At 52.3% G+C, this 14,813-nt stretch overlaps 1 protein-coding gene across 50 annotated transcripts in view; it reads left to right on the forward strand.

The window, feature by feature from the left end:
* Positions 1-14,813, forward strand: part of PPP6R2 (protein phosphatase 6 regulatory subunit 2) — a 91,645-nt gene that overhangs the window by 68,054 nt on the left and 8,778 nt on the right. For 30 of the 50 annotated variants that reach the window (XM_035274361.3, XM_035274381.3, XM_035274413.3 and 27 more), the window contains 6 exons: positions 188-301; positions 3,585-3,711; positions 4,882-5,034; positions 12,238-12,447; positions 13,280-13,344; positions 14,230-14,345. In XM_035274361.3, coding sequence (XP_035130252.3) covers positions 188-301; positions 3,585-3,711; positions 4,882-5,034; positions 12,238-12,447; positions 13,280-13,344; positions 14,230-14,345 — 785 coding nt within the window. Of the gene's footprint in view, positions 1-184; positions 302-3,584; positions 3,712-4,881; positions 5,035-12,237; positions 12,448-13,279; positions 13,345-14,229; positions 14,346-14,813 lie in introns of all 50 variants that reach the window. The other 20 variants (XM_035274320.3, XM_078344219.1, XM_078344254.1 and 17 more) reach the window with 1 other exon arrangement.

A 14,813-nucleotide genomic window follows, 5' to 3' on the forward strand; every position in this document is an offset into this window, starting at 1 on the left:
TCCAGAGAGCAGGTCTAGAGTGTGGGTCAGCAGCAGCTGGAATGTCGTGAGAACCCCGGCTCCTGGCCTTGAGCCTGAGCAGGTTTAGGGTTTTGCTGGGGTTCTCCATGGGGAAGAAGGACCATCCTTGCCTCCTTTGTGTGTGTGTCTGCCTTGCCAGGCAGTGACCTCTGTGTGTGTCCAGCAGGCAGGATTGTGTGGAGCAGCTTCTGAAGAACATGTTTGACGGGGACAGGACAGAGAGCTGCCTCGTCAGCGGGACTCAGGTGTTACTCACCTTGCTGGAAACCAGGCGGATTGGGTGAGTCTCTCTCACGGAGAAATTGTGTAGAGCTAAACTCGATGCTACAGTGATATGGGACTCATGTGTTACCTTGCTGGAAACCAAGTGGGTTGGGTGAGTCTTGGGAGGAGAAATCGTACAGTGCTGAACACTTCATGATACGGCAGCCCACATGAGTAGTCAGGATCGTGTGGTTTGTGATTAATTTTTGATTATGCAAGTCATAACATGGATAGACTCCCCTTGTTGGAAGGTTGACTTTCAAGTTTCCTTGCACCCTCATTGTCACTGCTGCTTCCACTCCAGTGCGAAGGTGCTTGTCGAGGCCAGTTGGCGACGCACGTGTCGGCGTGTGTGGGACAGGTGGCGACGCACGTGTCGGTGTGTGTGGGACAGCTGGCGACGCATCTGTCGGCCTGTGTGGGACAGGTGGCGACGCACGTGTCGGCCTGTGTGTGGGACAGGTGGCGACGCACGTGTCGGCCTGTGTGTGGGACAGGTGGCGACGCATCTGTCGGCCTGTGTGGGACAGGTGGCGACGCACGTGTCGGCCTGTGTGTGGGACAGGTGGCGACGCATCTGTCGGCCTGTGTGGGACAGGTGGCGACGCACGTGTCGGCCTGTGTGTGGGACAGGTGGCGACGCATCTGTCGGCCTGTGTGGGACAGGTGGCGACGCACGTGTCGGCCTGTGTGTGGGACAGGTGGCGACGCACGTGTCGGCGTGTGTGGGACAGGTGGCGACGCACGTGTCGGCGTGTGTGGGACAGCTGGCGATGCATCTTTCAGCCTGTGTGGGACAGGTGCTGATGCATTTGTCGGTGTGTGTGGGACAGGTGTGGTTAGCAGGTTTTCCCCAAGGACTGTTCGACAAGTCCCCACAGCTTTGTGTGTGTGTGTGTGTGTGTGTGTGTGTGTGTGTGTGTGTGTGTGTGTGTTTTGCAGGGTTTCCACTTTGGCGCACGGTTGTGTGTATATGTGTTTGTCTCCCATGCAGACTTTCCCTCACAGGGTGCGGGTGTGCCATTCACCGCTGTCTCCCCAGTCCCATGCACCCATGGGCCAGCACCACCTGCTGAGCATCATGCTGAGCACTTTGTTCCCAAGTGACTGGCCTCCACTGCACTTTCCCATTCATCAGGTGTCATTTCTACACCCACTGTGCACTGACACAGGCCCTAGGAGACAGAGAACTGAGACACAGCTCCCCCCCTTTATTGCTCCCAGTATGACAGTGGGGAGTGCAGTCTACATGTACCCTGTGCCTCCGGGCTCACAAGAAGGGGGGACGCACATGGGCCAGTGGATGGAGCCTCACAGATCAGGGACTTTTTCCCTGGGAGGCTGCATATGGCCAGAGACAGCCCCTGGAGTGAGACAGTGAGGAGGTCCAGTGTGGACACAAGCGTGGGACAATACGTGGGCAGGGGTGAGTGGAGCTTGTTTGGAGGAGCTCCTTTGCTGTGACCCCACACTGCCGTCAGTGCAGGTGCAGCTGTTGAAGCTCTGGCGAGGCATGACAGTGAATGGGCAGAGACAGACTAGATAGTATCAGAAGGGGGTTCAGGTGAAAGTTGAGTTTGTTTGAGGATATAGGTGCTGGAGACCCTTCTTGGACCCCAGGTGGAAATTTCAGGAAGTGTTTGAAACTGTTGCTCTGGATCACAGTGGGGGCTGGTCCTGCCCTCACAGATCATAGAAGACTGGGCACTGCCAGAGCCACTGAAGCACTTGAAACTCTGAGGAGGATGCCCATGAGGTGCAAATGGACAGACAGCCGAGTGGAGAGTCTGTGAGGGAGGCATTGGGATGGGGGGGTGCCTGGGAGACCAAAAGGAGCACATCAGTGCTCTCTGCCACTTTCCCTCCTGGCCTCCTGCTGGCCCTTGAACCCCATCCTTGAATTCAGATTCCCCACATGCCAGCAGGAACCTGAAGTCTGCAGGATGTTTCTGTCAGCTCCGTTCCATCATGAGCTGTGATGATGTCTAACTCTACCACGGTGGCCATAGTACCCTTATTTCCAAGTTCTGGGGAGAACATCATTCCGCCCCCAACACCGATAGCCTGTGCTTTTTTAAAGTAAAGGAAAAAGGCACAATAGAAAAATGACAAGAAATTGACTTAACTTTGGTAGTGAAATTGTTAGGACTTCCCCTCCCTCTCACCCTCCCTCCCTCCCTCCCTCTCGTACTACCTCATACATATTTGTTAGTTTATTAACCAAAAGTAGAGTTATAATGTTATTGTTTCTCTAGTTGGGCAACTGGAATATTGATTTTTTTTTTTTTTTTTGAGACAGAGTTTTGCTCTTGTTACCCAGGCTGGAGTGCAATGGCGCGATCTCGGCTCACCACAACCTCTGCCTCCTGGGTTCAGGCAATTCTCCTGCCTCAGCCTCCCGAGTAGCTGAGATTTTAGGCGCGTGCCACCATGCCCAGCTAATTTTTTGTATTTTTAGTAGAGACGGGGTTTCACCATGTTGACCAGGATGGTCTCGATCTCTTGACCTTGTGATCCACCCGCCTTGGCCTCCCAAAGTGATGGGATTACAGGCGTGAGCCACCACGCCCGGCCCCGATTATGTATTACTTTTACAACTGGAAAAAGTGTTTTAAAAATATCTCAGAAGACTTGCTTGAAAACACCACAGGGACCAGGCGTGGTCACTGACACCTGTAATCCCAGCACTTTGGGAGGCTGAGGCGGGTGGATCACCTGAGGTCAGGCGATCAAGACCAGCCTGGCCAATGTGGCGAAGCCCCGTCTCTACTAAAAATACAAAAATTAGCTGGGGGTAGTGTCAGGCATCTGTAATCGCAGCTACTCAGGAGGCTGAGGCAGGAGAATTGCTTGAACGCCGGAGCCAGAGGTTGCAGTGAGCCAAGATCGCACCACTGTACTTCAGCCTGGGCAACAGAGTGAGACTCTGGCTCAAGACCACCACCACACAGGAACAGTGAAGATACAGGGTTAGCAGTGGCGCTTTTCAAAGCAGGAGGACAGAGCAGCCCCCCGATGTGCTGGGGGCAACGGGCAGTGAGTTCTGTGTCACTTGCCCTGGCTTCATGTTCTTGGACGTCACAAGCAAGTGTTTTCCTGAAGGTCTTTAGTGCCTTTCTCTTCTGCCTGTACCAGTCACCAGATCGTGTGTGGAGGCCTTCAGTCGTTGCACTCCTCTAGGATTTCTTTTTGGGAAAGTTAAAAGAGCTTTTTCTGGAAGACGATGATGCGCTGAGTTGCTGGTGAAGTTGGAACGGGCCCTGGTGTCCCCAGTCTCCATCTGCTTTCCTCACCCACAGGACAGAGGGCTTGGTGGACTCCTTTTCTCAGGGACTGGAAAGGTCGTACACTGTCAGCAGCAGCGTGCTACATGGCATCGAGCCTCGGCTGAAGGACTTCCACCAGCTCCTGCTCAACCCACCCAAGGTAAATGGCCATGGTGACTGCGAGCACCTTTGGAGGCATCGCGGGAGAGGATGATTTGCAGGGAGAGGAATCCACAGCTTGTCCCACAGGAAGCAGTGTGTGGAGTGAATGTGTTCTAAGATGGCCATTCCCACACCCCTACTTGAGAAGCACCCGGCAGATGCCAAAACACACGTTTTCAGGACTGCTCCCCTGCTCGATCTGCAAATGTTCATCTCTGCGTCTGCAAGGGAGGCCTGGGAGTTGTACATTTTACAGCCTCCTCAGGCAGCTGACCCTGAGGTCACCATAGGCCTAGCCTCCAAGTTGGGGGCATCTGGCTAAGGGATGCTCAGCTCCTGAGAGGGGACCAGGGGGTTTCAGGGGAGGCCCTTTGCCCCATTCAGCAGCACTGGTCGGTGCGTGGGTCCTGTTGAGGAGGGTGAAGCACACAAAGGCTCCTTCCAGCTCAAGACTGCCAGCCAGACTGCCCCCCCATCCCATCTCACCCTCCCCAGACACAGGCAGGCTGCCCCCACATTTTTTCTCACCTTCCCCAGACACAGCCCCACCACTGCTGCGTGGCACCCACTTGACCTACAGCTCAGTTCCTCTCACTTGCCACTTTGGTAAGATCCACCTGCCCCACTAGTAAGCTCCGTGGGGGCCGGGATTCTGTTTTGTCAGCCTGGAGCCTTCAGTGAAAAGAAGGTAGATGTGTTATGCTGAGTGTGGGGGATCAGAAAGACCTGAGGCCCATCCAAGGAGGCATTCTCATGTGTCCCCGAAGTGTGTTCACAGGACACCTGTTAACTTGGTGTTCTGAAGTCCTGTCCCTGGAGGGTGCCCCGTGGACATCCTCACCGAGGCATCGTGCCAGGGGTTCTGGCCTCTGACTGGTACTGCTGGCCCCATCTTGGACGTCTCACCCACCAAGGTGCACGGCTCTGTAGCCCTGCAGGCTCAGACTGGAGTGCCCATGAGCATTCTAGGAGCGCTCTGTGAAGCCCTGAGGGGAACAGCCGGCCCTTCACCCCATTGATCCCTTCATTTCTTCTGGCAGACAGCCCTCCCTCAGGAACCCCCACCACATACCTCACTCACCTGGAGTGGTGGGCATGAGCCTAGAGAGTCCACCAGTGGCCTCACTGCCCACGGGACCTAACTGGGTGGTGCTGTCTGTGTTTGCAGAAGAAGGCGATCCTGACCACCATCGGTGTGCTGGAGGAGCCCCTGGGGAATGCCCGCCTGCATGGCGCCCGCCTCATGGCAGCACTGCTGCACACAAACACACCCAGCATCAACCAGGAGCTCTGCCGGCTCAACACCATGGACTTGCTGCTGGTAAGTGGCCCTCAGCCGGCCCTGCATGTCAGTGAGTGCGCCAGGCGCAGCCTGTGGACCTGTCAGGAGCAGCAGAGCAGGGCCCTGGTATTTGGACAGAGCTCTGCCAAGGGGAGGTCTCAGTCCCAAGTCCCTGGTGGGGCCTGGAGCAGCAGTGGGGTACGCCTCCGCCACAGTAGAGGCATGGAAAGTGATGAGTCTTCTGTCGAATTGGCCTGAAAACAGGGCAGATTTCTAACCCTGGTGGGTGGAATCTACCTGCTTCCTCATGTTCTGACAGAACAACATGGAACTTACACAGTGGTTATTAGGTATAAAACATGCGAAAAGAGAAGCTCCTGTCTTCCATAATGGAAGGTCACCCTGGCAGTTTCTGTCAAAGCCCGTGGGCAGTGCTTCTCCACCCCGCAGACGGCCTGCAAGATGCTCCGGGTGTCTGAGGAGAGGAATGGGCAGGCGGGCAGTGCTGGCTGAGGGGAGCAGGCTTCCCTGAGAGCAAGGGCACGACCCTAGTGGGTCCTGTTGGCAGACGAAGCCCCCCTCTTCTGCCTGGCTCTGGGACTCTACTGGAGTCTCTCTGCAGGCTTAGTCCCAGGGTGAGCCTCAGTGCTGGGCCTGAAGCACTGTCTGTCTAGAGGTTCTGTTAGCGTTGAGAGGTTCTGGGCTCTGCTGTGGCTGTCAGAGCCCAGTCTGCATCCGGGGAGCAATTATAAAAGGCCTACTTCCTTTCCCTCTTCAGAACTCTCTCTTCCACTTCCTTCCTCCCTTTTATATATACTGTGGTAAAATATCATAACATAAACTCTGCTGTTTTAACTATTTTAAGGAGTATAATTCAGTACATTCACAATCTTGTATAGCCATTACAGCTATCCGTGTCTAGAGGTTTTTTTCTCCATTAAGCACTAACTCCCCGTTCATTCTTCCTCTCCACAGCCTCTGGCAACCACTGTTCTCCTTTCTGTCTCTGAATTTGACTATTTTAGGTACAGTTTATAAGTGGAATCATAAAGTATTATCTTTCTGTGACTGACTGACTTCACTTAGCATTATGTGCCCAGGGTTCATTCTGTATTGTAGTATATGTCAAAATTTCTTTCCTTTTCAAGGCTGAATAATTATTAAATGGTGGGGGGCACCTTCTGTCCATTGTGGACAGTTGGGTTGCTTCCACCCTTAGCTATTGTGAATAAGGCTGCTATATTCGTGAGTGTAGAAATATCCTGAAAGGAAGAACATCCTTTCCATTCTTTTGGATAAATACCTGTGAGTGAAATTGCAAGGTCATATGACAATTCTGTGGTTAATTCTTGAGGAACAGCCAAGATTTTCCACAGTGGCTGCACCATTTTATCTTCCTGTCAGCAGTGCACAAGGTTCCCATTCCTTCACATCCTCGCCCACATCCCTGCCAACACTTGTTTTCCTTCTTCTGATAATAGTCGTCCTGATACGGATGTGAAATGGTGTCTCCTTGTGATTTTGATTTGCATTCCCCTCCCCTCAGGATTTTCATCTGCTCGTTGGCCATTTGTGTATTTTCGTTGGAGAAATGCCAATCCAAGTCCTTTGACCATTTCTGAATTGAGGGTTTTTTTTTTTAGTTGTAGAAGTTCTTTATATATTCTGGATATTAATCCTTTATCAGATATATGCAAATATTTTCTTCTTTTGTTTGGGTTATCTTTTTACATAAAAAATTTTTTTAGAGGTAGGGTCTTTTTTTTTTTTTGAGATGGAGTTTTGCTCTTGTTACCCAGGCTGGAGTGCAATGGCACGATCTCGGCTCACCACAACCTCCGCCTCCTGGGTTCAGGCAATTCTCCTGCCTCAGCGTCCTGAGTAGCTGGGATTACAGGCACGCGCCACCATGCCCAGCTAATTTTTGTTTTTTAGTAGAGACGGGGTTTCACCATGTTGACCAGGATGGTCTCGATCTCTTGACCTCATGATCCACCCGCCTTGGCCTCCCAAAGCGCTGGGATTACAGGCCTGAGCCACCGCGCCCGGCGAGGTAGGGTCTTGCAGTACCGTGATCATAGCTCCCTGTAACCTTCAACTCCTGGGCTGAAGTGATTCTCCCACCTCAGCCTCCTGAGTTGCTAGGACTCCAGGCATGCACCACCACATCCAGCTAATTTTTAAATTTTTTGTGGAGATGGGGTCTCACTATGTTGACCAGGCTGGTCTTGAGCTCCTGACTTCAAGTGGTGCTCCAGCCTTGGCCTCCCAAAGTGCTGGAATTACAGGCATGAGCCACCAGCCACCCATCCTTGACTCCTGTGATGATGATCTTTGACACACAAGTTTTAAATTTTGATGAAATCCAATTTATCTTTTTCTCTTTGTTGCCTGTGCTTTTGGTGTCATATCCAAAACGTCATCGCCAGATCCAGCATCACGAAGCTTTCCTCTGTGAGCCCTTTAGCAAGTTTTATGTTTTCTCCCTTAGGGTTAGGACTTTGGTCCATTTTGAATTAATTTTTATATCTGTTATAAGGTAAGGGTCCAGCTTCATTATTTTGCATTGGGGTTACCAGTTTTCACAGCACTTGGTGAAAAGACTGTCCTAGGCTGGGCACAGTGGCTTATGCCTGTAATCCCAGCACTTTGGGATGCCAAGGCACGCAGATCACCTGAGGTCAGGAGTTCATGACCAGCCTGACCAAGATGGTAAAACCCCATTTCTACTTAAAAAAATACAAAAATTAGCCAGGCACAGTGGCAGGCACCCATAATCTCGGCTACTTGGGAGGCTGAGGCAGGAGAATCTAGGAGGCGGAGGTTGCAGTGAGCTGAGATCATGCCACTGTACTGTAACCTGGGTGACAGAGCAAAACTCCATCTCAAAAAAAAATAAAAAGAAAAAAAAGACTGTCCTTTCACACATGAATGGTCTCAGCCAACTTGTTAAAAACCAGTTGGCCGAGTGTGCGAAGGTTTCTTTCTGTACTGTCTGTTCAATTTCATTGGTTTATGTCTGTCCTTACGCCAGTGCCACACTGTTTTGGTGACTGTAGCTTTGTAGTAAGTGTTAAGTGTGAGTTCTCCAACTTCGTTCTTGTCCAAGATTGTTGTGGCTCTTCAGTCATCGCTTGAGATTCTGTATGAGTTTGGGGATGGATTTTTCAAGTTTTGCAAAAATGCTATTGAAATTTTGGTAGAGATTATGTTGAATTTCTAGATCACTTTGGGCAATACTGTCTTCTTAACAATATTAAGTCTTCGATCCATGAACACAGATGTCTTCCATTTATTTATTTATATTGTTGAGACAGTCTCACTCTGTCGCCCACGCTGGAATGCAGTGGCTCAATCTCACTGCAACCTCCGCTTCCTGGGTTCAAACAATTATTCTGCATCAGCCTCCTGCGTAGCTGGGATTACAGGTGCACGCCACCACAAAATAATTTTTGTATGTCTAGGAGAGACAGGGTTTCACCATGTGGGCCAGGTTGGTCTCAAACTCCTGACCTCAAGTGATCTGCCCGCCTCGGCCTCCCACAGTGCTGGGATTACAGGCATGAGCCACCGTGGCTGCCCCTTTTACTCTAAATAGGTCTTTACATTCTTGTGGCAGTGTTTTACTGTTTTCAGTGTGCCAGCCTTTTGTCTCCTTGACTTTCTTCTTTTGGATGCCATCATATATAAAATTGTTTTCTTACTTTTGTTGTTGCTGTTGTTGATTATTCAGTGCTAGTGTATGGAAATGCAACTTTTTTTTTCCTAGATGGCTTCTCGCTGTGCTGCCCAGGCTGGAGTGCAGTGGCACAATCTCGGCTCACTGCAACCTCCACCTCCTGGTGCTTCAAGCAAGTCTCTGCCTCAGCCTCCCGAGTAGCTGGGATCACACGCACCCACCATCACACCTGGCTAATTTTTGTATTTTTGCTAGAGACAGGTTTCACCACGTTGGCCAGGCTACTTTCAAACTCCTGACATCCTGATCCACCCACCTTGCCCTCCCAAAGTCTGTAGGCGTGACCAACCCGCCTGGCCCTCACAACTGCTTTTTTGTGTGTGTCACTTTTGTATCCTAGAACTTGGCTGAATTTCTTTATTAGCTCTAGCGATTTATGTGGAATATTTAGAATTATCTATGTATAAGATTGTATCAGGAGAGGTGTGGTGACTTGTGTTTGTGATCCAGCACTTTGGGAGGCCTAAATTGGAGGATTGCTTGAACTCAGGAGTTTAAGACCAGCCTGGGCAGCAGAGTGCAGCCTTGTCTGTACAAAGTAAATAAGAATAAAAATTAGCCAAGTGTGGTGCACAGGTCTGTAGCCCAGCTATTCAGGAGACTGAAGAGAGAGGATCGCTTGAGCCTGGGAGGTCAAGGCTGCAGTGAGCTGAGATCATGCAGCTGTGTGCGCTCCAACCAGGGCAACAGAGCAAGACCCTTGCTGAAAAAAAAGAAGAAAAGAAAAAGGCCGGGCACGGTGGCTCATGCCTGTAATCCCAGCGCTTTGGGAGGCCAAGGCAGGCGGATCACAAAGTCAGAAGTTCAAGACCAGCCTGGCCAACATGGTGAAACCCTGTCTCTACTAAAAATACAAAAATGACCTGGAGTTAGTGGCACATACCTGTGGTCCCAGCTACTCAGGAAACTGAGGCAGGAGAACTGCTTGAACCCAGGAGGCGGAGGTTCCAGTGAGTGGAGATTGCACCATTGTACTCCAGCCTGAGCGACAGAGCAAAACTCCATCTCAAAAAAAAAAAAAAAAAAGAAAGAAAAAGGAAAGAAATACGAACTCTAAAAAAAATGTTATTTGGAAACAAAAGTGATTTGACTTCCTCCTTTCCCATTTGGGTGCCTTTTCTTTCTTTTTCTTGCCTAATTGCTCTGATGAGGACTTAGAAGACTGAACAGAAGCGGCGAGAGGGGGCCTCCTCGTCTTGCTCCTGATCTGAGAGAAATTTTCAGTCGTTCAGCACTGAATATGTTGTCAGCTATGGGCTTTTCATAGGTGCCTTTATCATATGGAAGACGTTTTCTTCTATTCCTAGTTTCAGTGTTTTATCAAGAAATTATGTTGAATTTTTTTTTTTTTAAGAGGGAGTCTTACTCTTGTTGCCCAGGTTGGAGTGCAGTGTCGTGATCTTGGCTCACTGCAACCTCTGCCTCTGGGCTCAAGTGATTCTCCTGTCTCAGCCTCCAGAGTAGCTGGGATTATAGGCCCTGCCACCACGCCCAGGTCATTTTTGTATTTTCAGTAGAGTCAGGGTTTCACATGTTGGCCAGGCTGGTCTCGGACTCCTGACCTCAGGTGATCCACCTGCCTTGGCCTCCCAAAGTGCTGGGATTACAGGCATGAGCCACCACACCTGACTGTATGTGGAATTTTATCAGGTTTTTTTTTGGTATCAATTGAGATATGATCATTTGGCTTTTGTCCTTTATCCTGTTAATGTGGCATACTGATTGATTTTCATATGTTGAACCATCCTTGCATTTGAGGAACTAATCCCACTTTGTCCTGATGGATAATTCTTTTGATATGATGCTAAATTTGATTAGCTAGTATTTTACATCAGTGTTCATAAGGAATATCGTAATTTTCTTGTAGTGCCCTTGTCTGGCTTTGGTATCGAGGTAATGCTGTCCTTATGGAGTGAATTAGAAAGTGTTCTCTCCTCTTCAGTTTTTTGGAAGAGTTTGAGAAGGACTGGTGTTAACTCTTCTTTAAATGTTTGGTAGACCTCATCGCCAGGAAATGAAAAACCACCAGCACCAAATAAATGTTTAGTAGAAGTTACCAGCAAAGCCGTCTGGTCTGGGCTTTTCTTTGTTGAGGGGTAGGTCTGACTCCATGTTATAGATGAGGTAACAGTTAAGCCTCCTCCAAGGTTGCTCAAGGTCACGTGGGCAGAGAAGGTGAAGCCAAGATTTGGGACTGGGTTTCTGTGGAGAAGTACATCAAGCAGATGAGCCTCCTGCCTTTCTCTAGCTTCAACCCTGCCGTGTGGAGCAAGGGGCCCAAGCTGATATCCCGGCATGGAATGTACAGCTCACCCCAGTCTGTCTCCATACAGTCCTCCTGCTCCACAGGGGCAGAAGAGGGTCTGGGGCACAGGCTGCCATGGCCCCTGGAGTGTAAGAGGTGGCAGTGGGGGGCAAGTGGGTCAGACCTGTGTCCCCCTGTCTGTCCTGGTCTGGAAGAGGCTACATGGGAGGTGAGAGACAGCAGCTGTCCTCATTCAGCCACCTCTGTCCCCCAGGGGAGTGCCTAGGTGGCCAGAAAGAACCTCCTCTGGGCTTTAGCCCATGCTGCTTAGCTGCAGGCTCCCTTGGGGATTGTCTGAACGTGCACCTCACAGTCTCACGTTTGTGCGATGATGTGCACAAGCCTGCCCATTCTGGGTGGAATCATCCTGTGCTTGAGAGTCTTAACACACTTCTAATAACTCGCGAGAAAGACAGAATCATAAAGGAACTTTTCAAATACTTATAACTGAAGAATAATAAAAATACCACGTAGTAAAATGCATAGAATGTAGTTAAAGTTGATTGTGTACAGGGAAACGTACAGCCTTTTAAAGACAGACTGGAAGAGAAGGGTACAGATCAATGAGTTAAGCTTCCAACTTAAGGACAAAAGAGGCCAGGCGTGGTGGCTCACACCTGTAATCCCAGCACTTTGGGAGGCTGAGGCAGGCAAATCACCTGAAATCAGGAGTTCAAGACCAGCCTGACCAACATGGCAAAAACCCATATCTACTAAAAATACAAAAATTAGCTGGGCATGGTGGCAGGTGCCTGTAATCCCAGTTACTCAGGAGGCTGAGGCTGGAGAATTGCTTGAATCCAGGAGGCGGAGGTTGCAGTGAGCCAAGATTACGCCACTGCACTCCAGCCTGGGCGACCCAGCGAGACTCCATCTCAAAACAAAAAACAAGCAAAAGAAAAAAAAAGAATAAACCCACATAAAGTAGAAAGAAGACTGATTATTCACATTGGGGCAGGTTGGAGCAGAGACAGAAAGACCCACAGGCAGAAGATGGAAGTGCTCAGTGGCTGTTTGAAGAAGCTCCGTAACAGAGAGATGAGCCTCAGGAAAATGCCTCAAACTCTTCCCTGGCTGCCCAGAGACTGGGCTCCTGAGGAGTTGGGAGCCACCTTAGGAAGAGTTTCCGTCTGCTCTGTGGTTCAGCTGGCCGGAGAAAGCCAGTCTAAGAACCGTCTTCTGTCCTCTGTCTGTCCAGGACTTGTTTTTTAAGTACACCTGGAATAACTTTTTGCACTTCCAAGTGGAGCTATGCATAGCCGCTATTCTCTCCCACGCTGCCCACGAGGAGAGAACAGAAGCCAGCGGATCCGACAGCGGGGCGGAGCCTCCGCGTGAGAATGGGAACCGGAGCCTGGAGACCCCCCAGCTTGCCACCAGCCCCCCTGACAGCACGATGGTGACCCATGTGAGTCCCAGCACCATCCAGCTCATCGGCACGGGCTGCGCCCCACTCAGACCGTGTCCATGTCAGTGTTGACGGGTGCCAGGCCTCCATGTGTAGCTGACATGGAGGCAGGGCTTGGAAAAGGGTCCCCAGGTGTAGTCAGAGGCTCATAGACAGTGGGGCTGGAGTGGGTCCTGCGGGTCTCATTCTCACCTGCCTTTAGCAGGGGTTCTGGGTGCCTTCTGTGTGCAAGGCTGGCAGGAGTGAGCACTGGGTGGATTGGGTCCAGTCTGGCCTGCAGCTGGAAGCCCAGGGAATAAACACCAGGGGGCCAGTAGTGTCAGTAATGGGAGCCACATGATGGGGAGGGTGGTGTTCAGGGACACGCAGGCCAACCAGGGACCCTCACCCAGATAGCAAGGCCACAGGCATATTGTAGTATAAGGTGGAGCCCAGGAAAAACATCCCCGGTACAAGAAATGGTCTGTGTCAGGACCTGGAGGTGAGAAAGGGCTGACAGCCATAGTCGTTCCTTCTGGACACGGAGGAGGGGGTGGGGGGCAGTGGAGAGACGGAGGGGAGGCCCAGGGGAAGACGGGGTCCGGGGCAATTCCAGGGATTGGAGAAGGGAGAGGGTCCTTTTCTTCAGGGCGCTCAGCAGTGTGAGCCCCTGAGCAGCACCCTCCTCTGGTGTTTGGTGAAGACCACGGAGGCTGGGGCTGGGCGTGTGCAGCAGGTACAGGGCAGAGTCCCCACAGACTCCATCGCTGCATCCCAGCCCTGCCCAGTCTGGGGATGGGTGGAGGAGACCACGTGCCTCCTTCAAACCCTGACTTGTGCTGCCTGCTCCCAGCTGTTCCAGAAGTGCTGCCTGGTGCAGAGGATCCTGGAGGCCTGGGAAGCCAACGACCACACGCAGTAAGAGCTGCTCGGACACAGAGGGACCCAGCCTAGTCAGTCAGGGACGCGGAGACGCACTTCACCCAGGCGTGGGTGATGCTGCGTGCGGAACCGCAGGCTTGGGTGCAGCGTCGGGTGTGCAAGGGGCCCTCCTGCCGGGCGGACAGCTGCAAATGCTACTTGGGGAGGGAACAGACGGGGAACAGACAGGACTAGGTCCCGTCCCCACCAGGCCCCTGCTCTGGCCCCTGCCCAGCTGGCTGCCTGGGCTCTGCCCTCGTGCGGGTTCCCCAGTAACTTGGCGCTCTGTCAGCACTCGCACGGGGACACGTTCCTTGGGTCTTCCCATGTCTTCTGCTTGACGGGTGTTCCCGCTAGCCAGGACAAGTGTCCTGCTGATGATCCTGGGCCCAGGCCATCCCCTCTCGTCGGTTGTCCTGCTGGGAGCTGGGAGGGGTCTGAGTGCAGCTGTGGGGAAACAGGGAGGCTGAGCCTGTGTGGAGGTCTCTCCCACCTGCGCCTCCCGTTGGGTGCTGAACCTGAGCTTTGCAGCTGACAGTGTGGGCTCACCTGCACCACCGCTGCCTCCAGCGGGGCTTAGGCCACGGCACGGCCTTTCTGCCTCCACTTCCTTTTCTGTACAGTGGGGTGAGAGCAGTGTCTGTCTCCTCATCTGTCTCAGTGGCACTTTGGGTAGTGAGATTGGGATGAGCCTGCTGCCCCTGGCAGGTGCTGCTGAAACAGAAGCATCTGGAGGCAGGGCCGGGGGTGTGGGTGCCGGGCAAGGGCTGTGCACTTGCTCTGGAAGTGAACCTGGAGGCCTGTGCCACGTGGCTCTCCGGGTCACAAGTCTGGCAAGGTTGGGGCCAGGTGGCCGCCCTGAATGGTGCCCGTTGCTTTCAGGGCAGCGGGTGGCATGAGGCGTGGGAACATGGGCCACCTCACACGGATCGCCAACGCGGTGGTGCAGAACCTGGAGCGGGGCCCTGTGCAGACACACATCAGCGAGGTCATCCGAGGTGAGCCCCCCCACCCGGTCACCCTTCTGCTGGTTACGGGCACTGGAGCCCTGAAGGAGCTGCCGCCTGAGGCTGTCCTCTGCCCATCAGCAGGTGCTGACTGCACTGACAGACTGTGCAGCCGTCTCTGTCCTCTCACCTTCCCACTTCAGATCTCTTCTCAGGGGGCCCGGGTCTCGTGTGTTGGTTCTGTTGGCAGACATCTGTGGAGGCCCTGCCAGGCATCAGACGCATGTGGCACAGGGGACTCAGTCCCTGCCGGGGGCAGTTGGTGGCTCTGGAGCTGATGTGCAGAAGCCATTAGGGCCTCCAGGCTCCTTGCAGCTCATGGAGTCCTGTCTGGGTGCCGGCAGTCCTGGCCATGTGCCAGCTTTACTCTACTCGGGTGGCTGGCGAGTTTCACTCTCACTCTGGTGTGAGACGTGGTGGCACCCTGTTTCCTAAGGGCTCAGCGGGTTAGGTGGGTGC

This window comes from Callithrix jacchus, chromosome 1, assembly GCF_049354715.1.
Source record: "Callithrix jacchus isolate 240 chromosome 1, calJac240_pri, whole genome shotgun sequence".
NCBI classification, from domain to species: domain Eukaryota; kingdom Metazoa; phylum Chordata; class Mammalia; order Primates; family Cebidae; genus Callithrix; species Callithrix jacchus.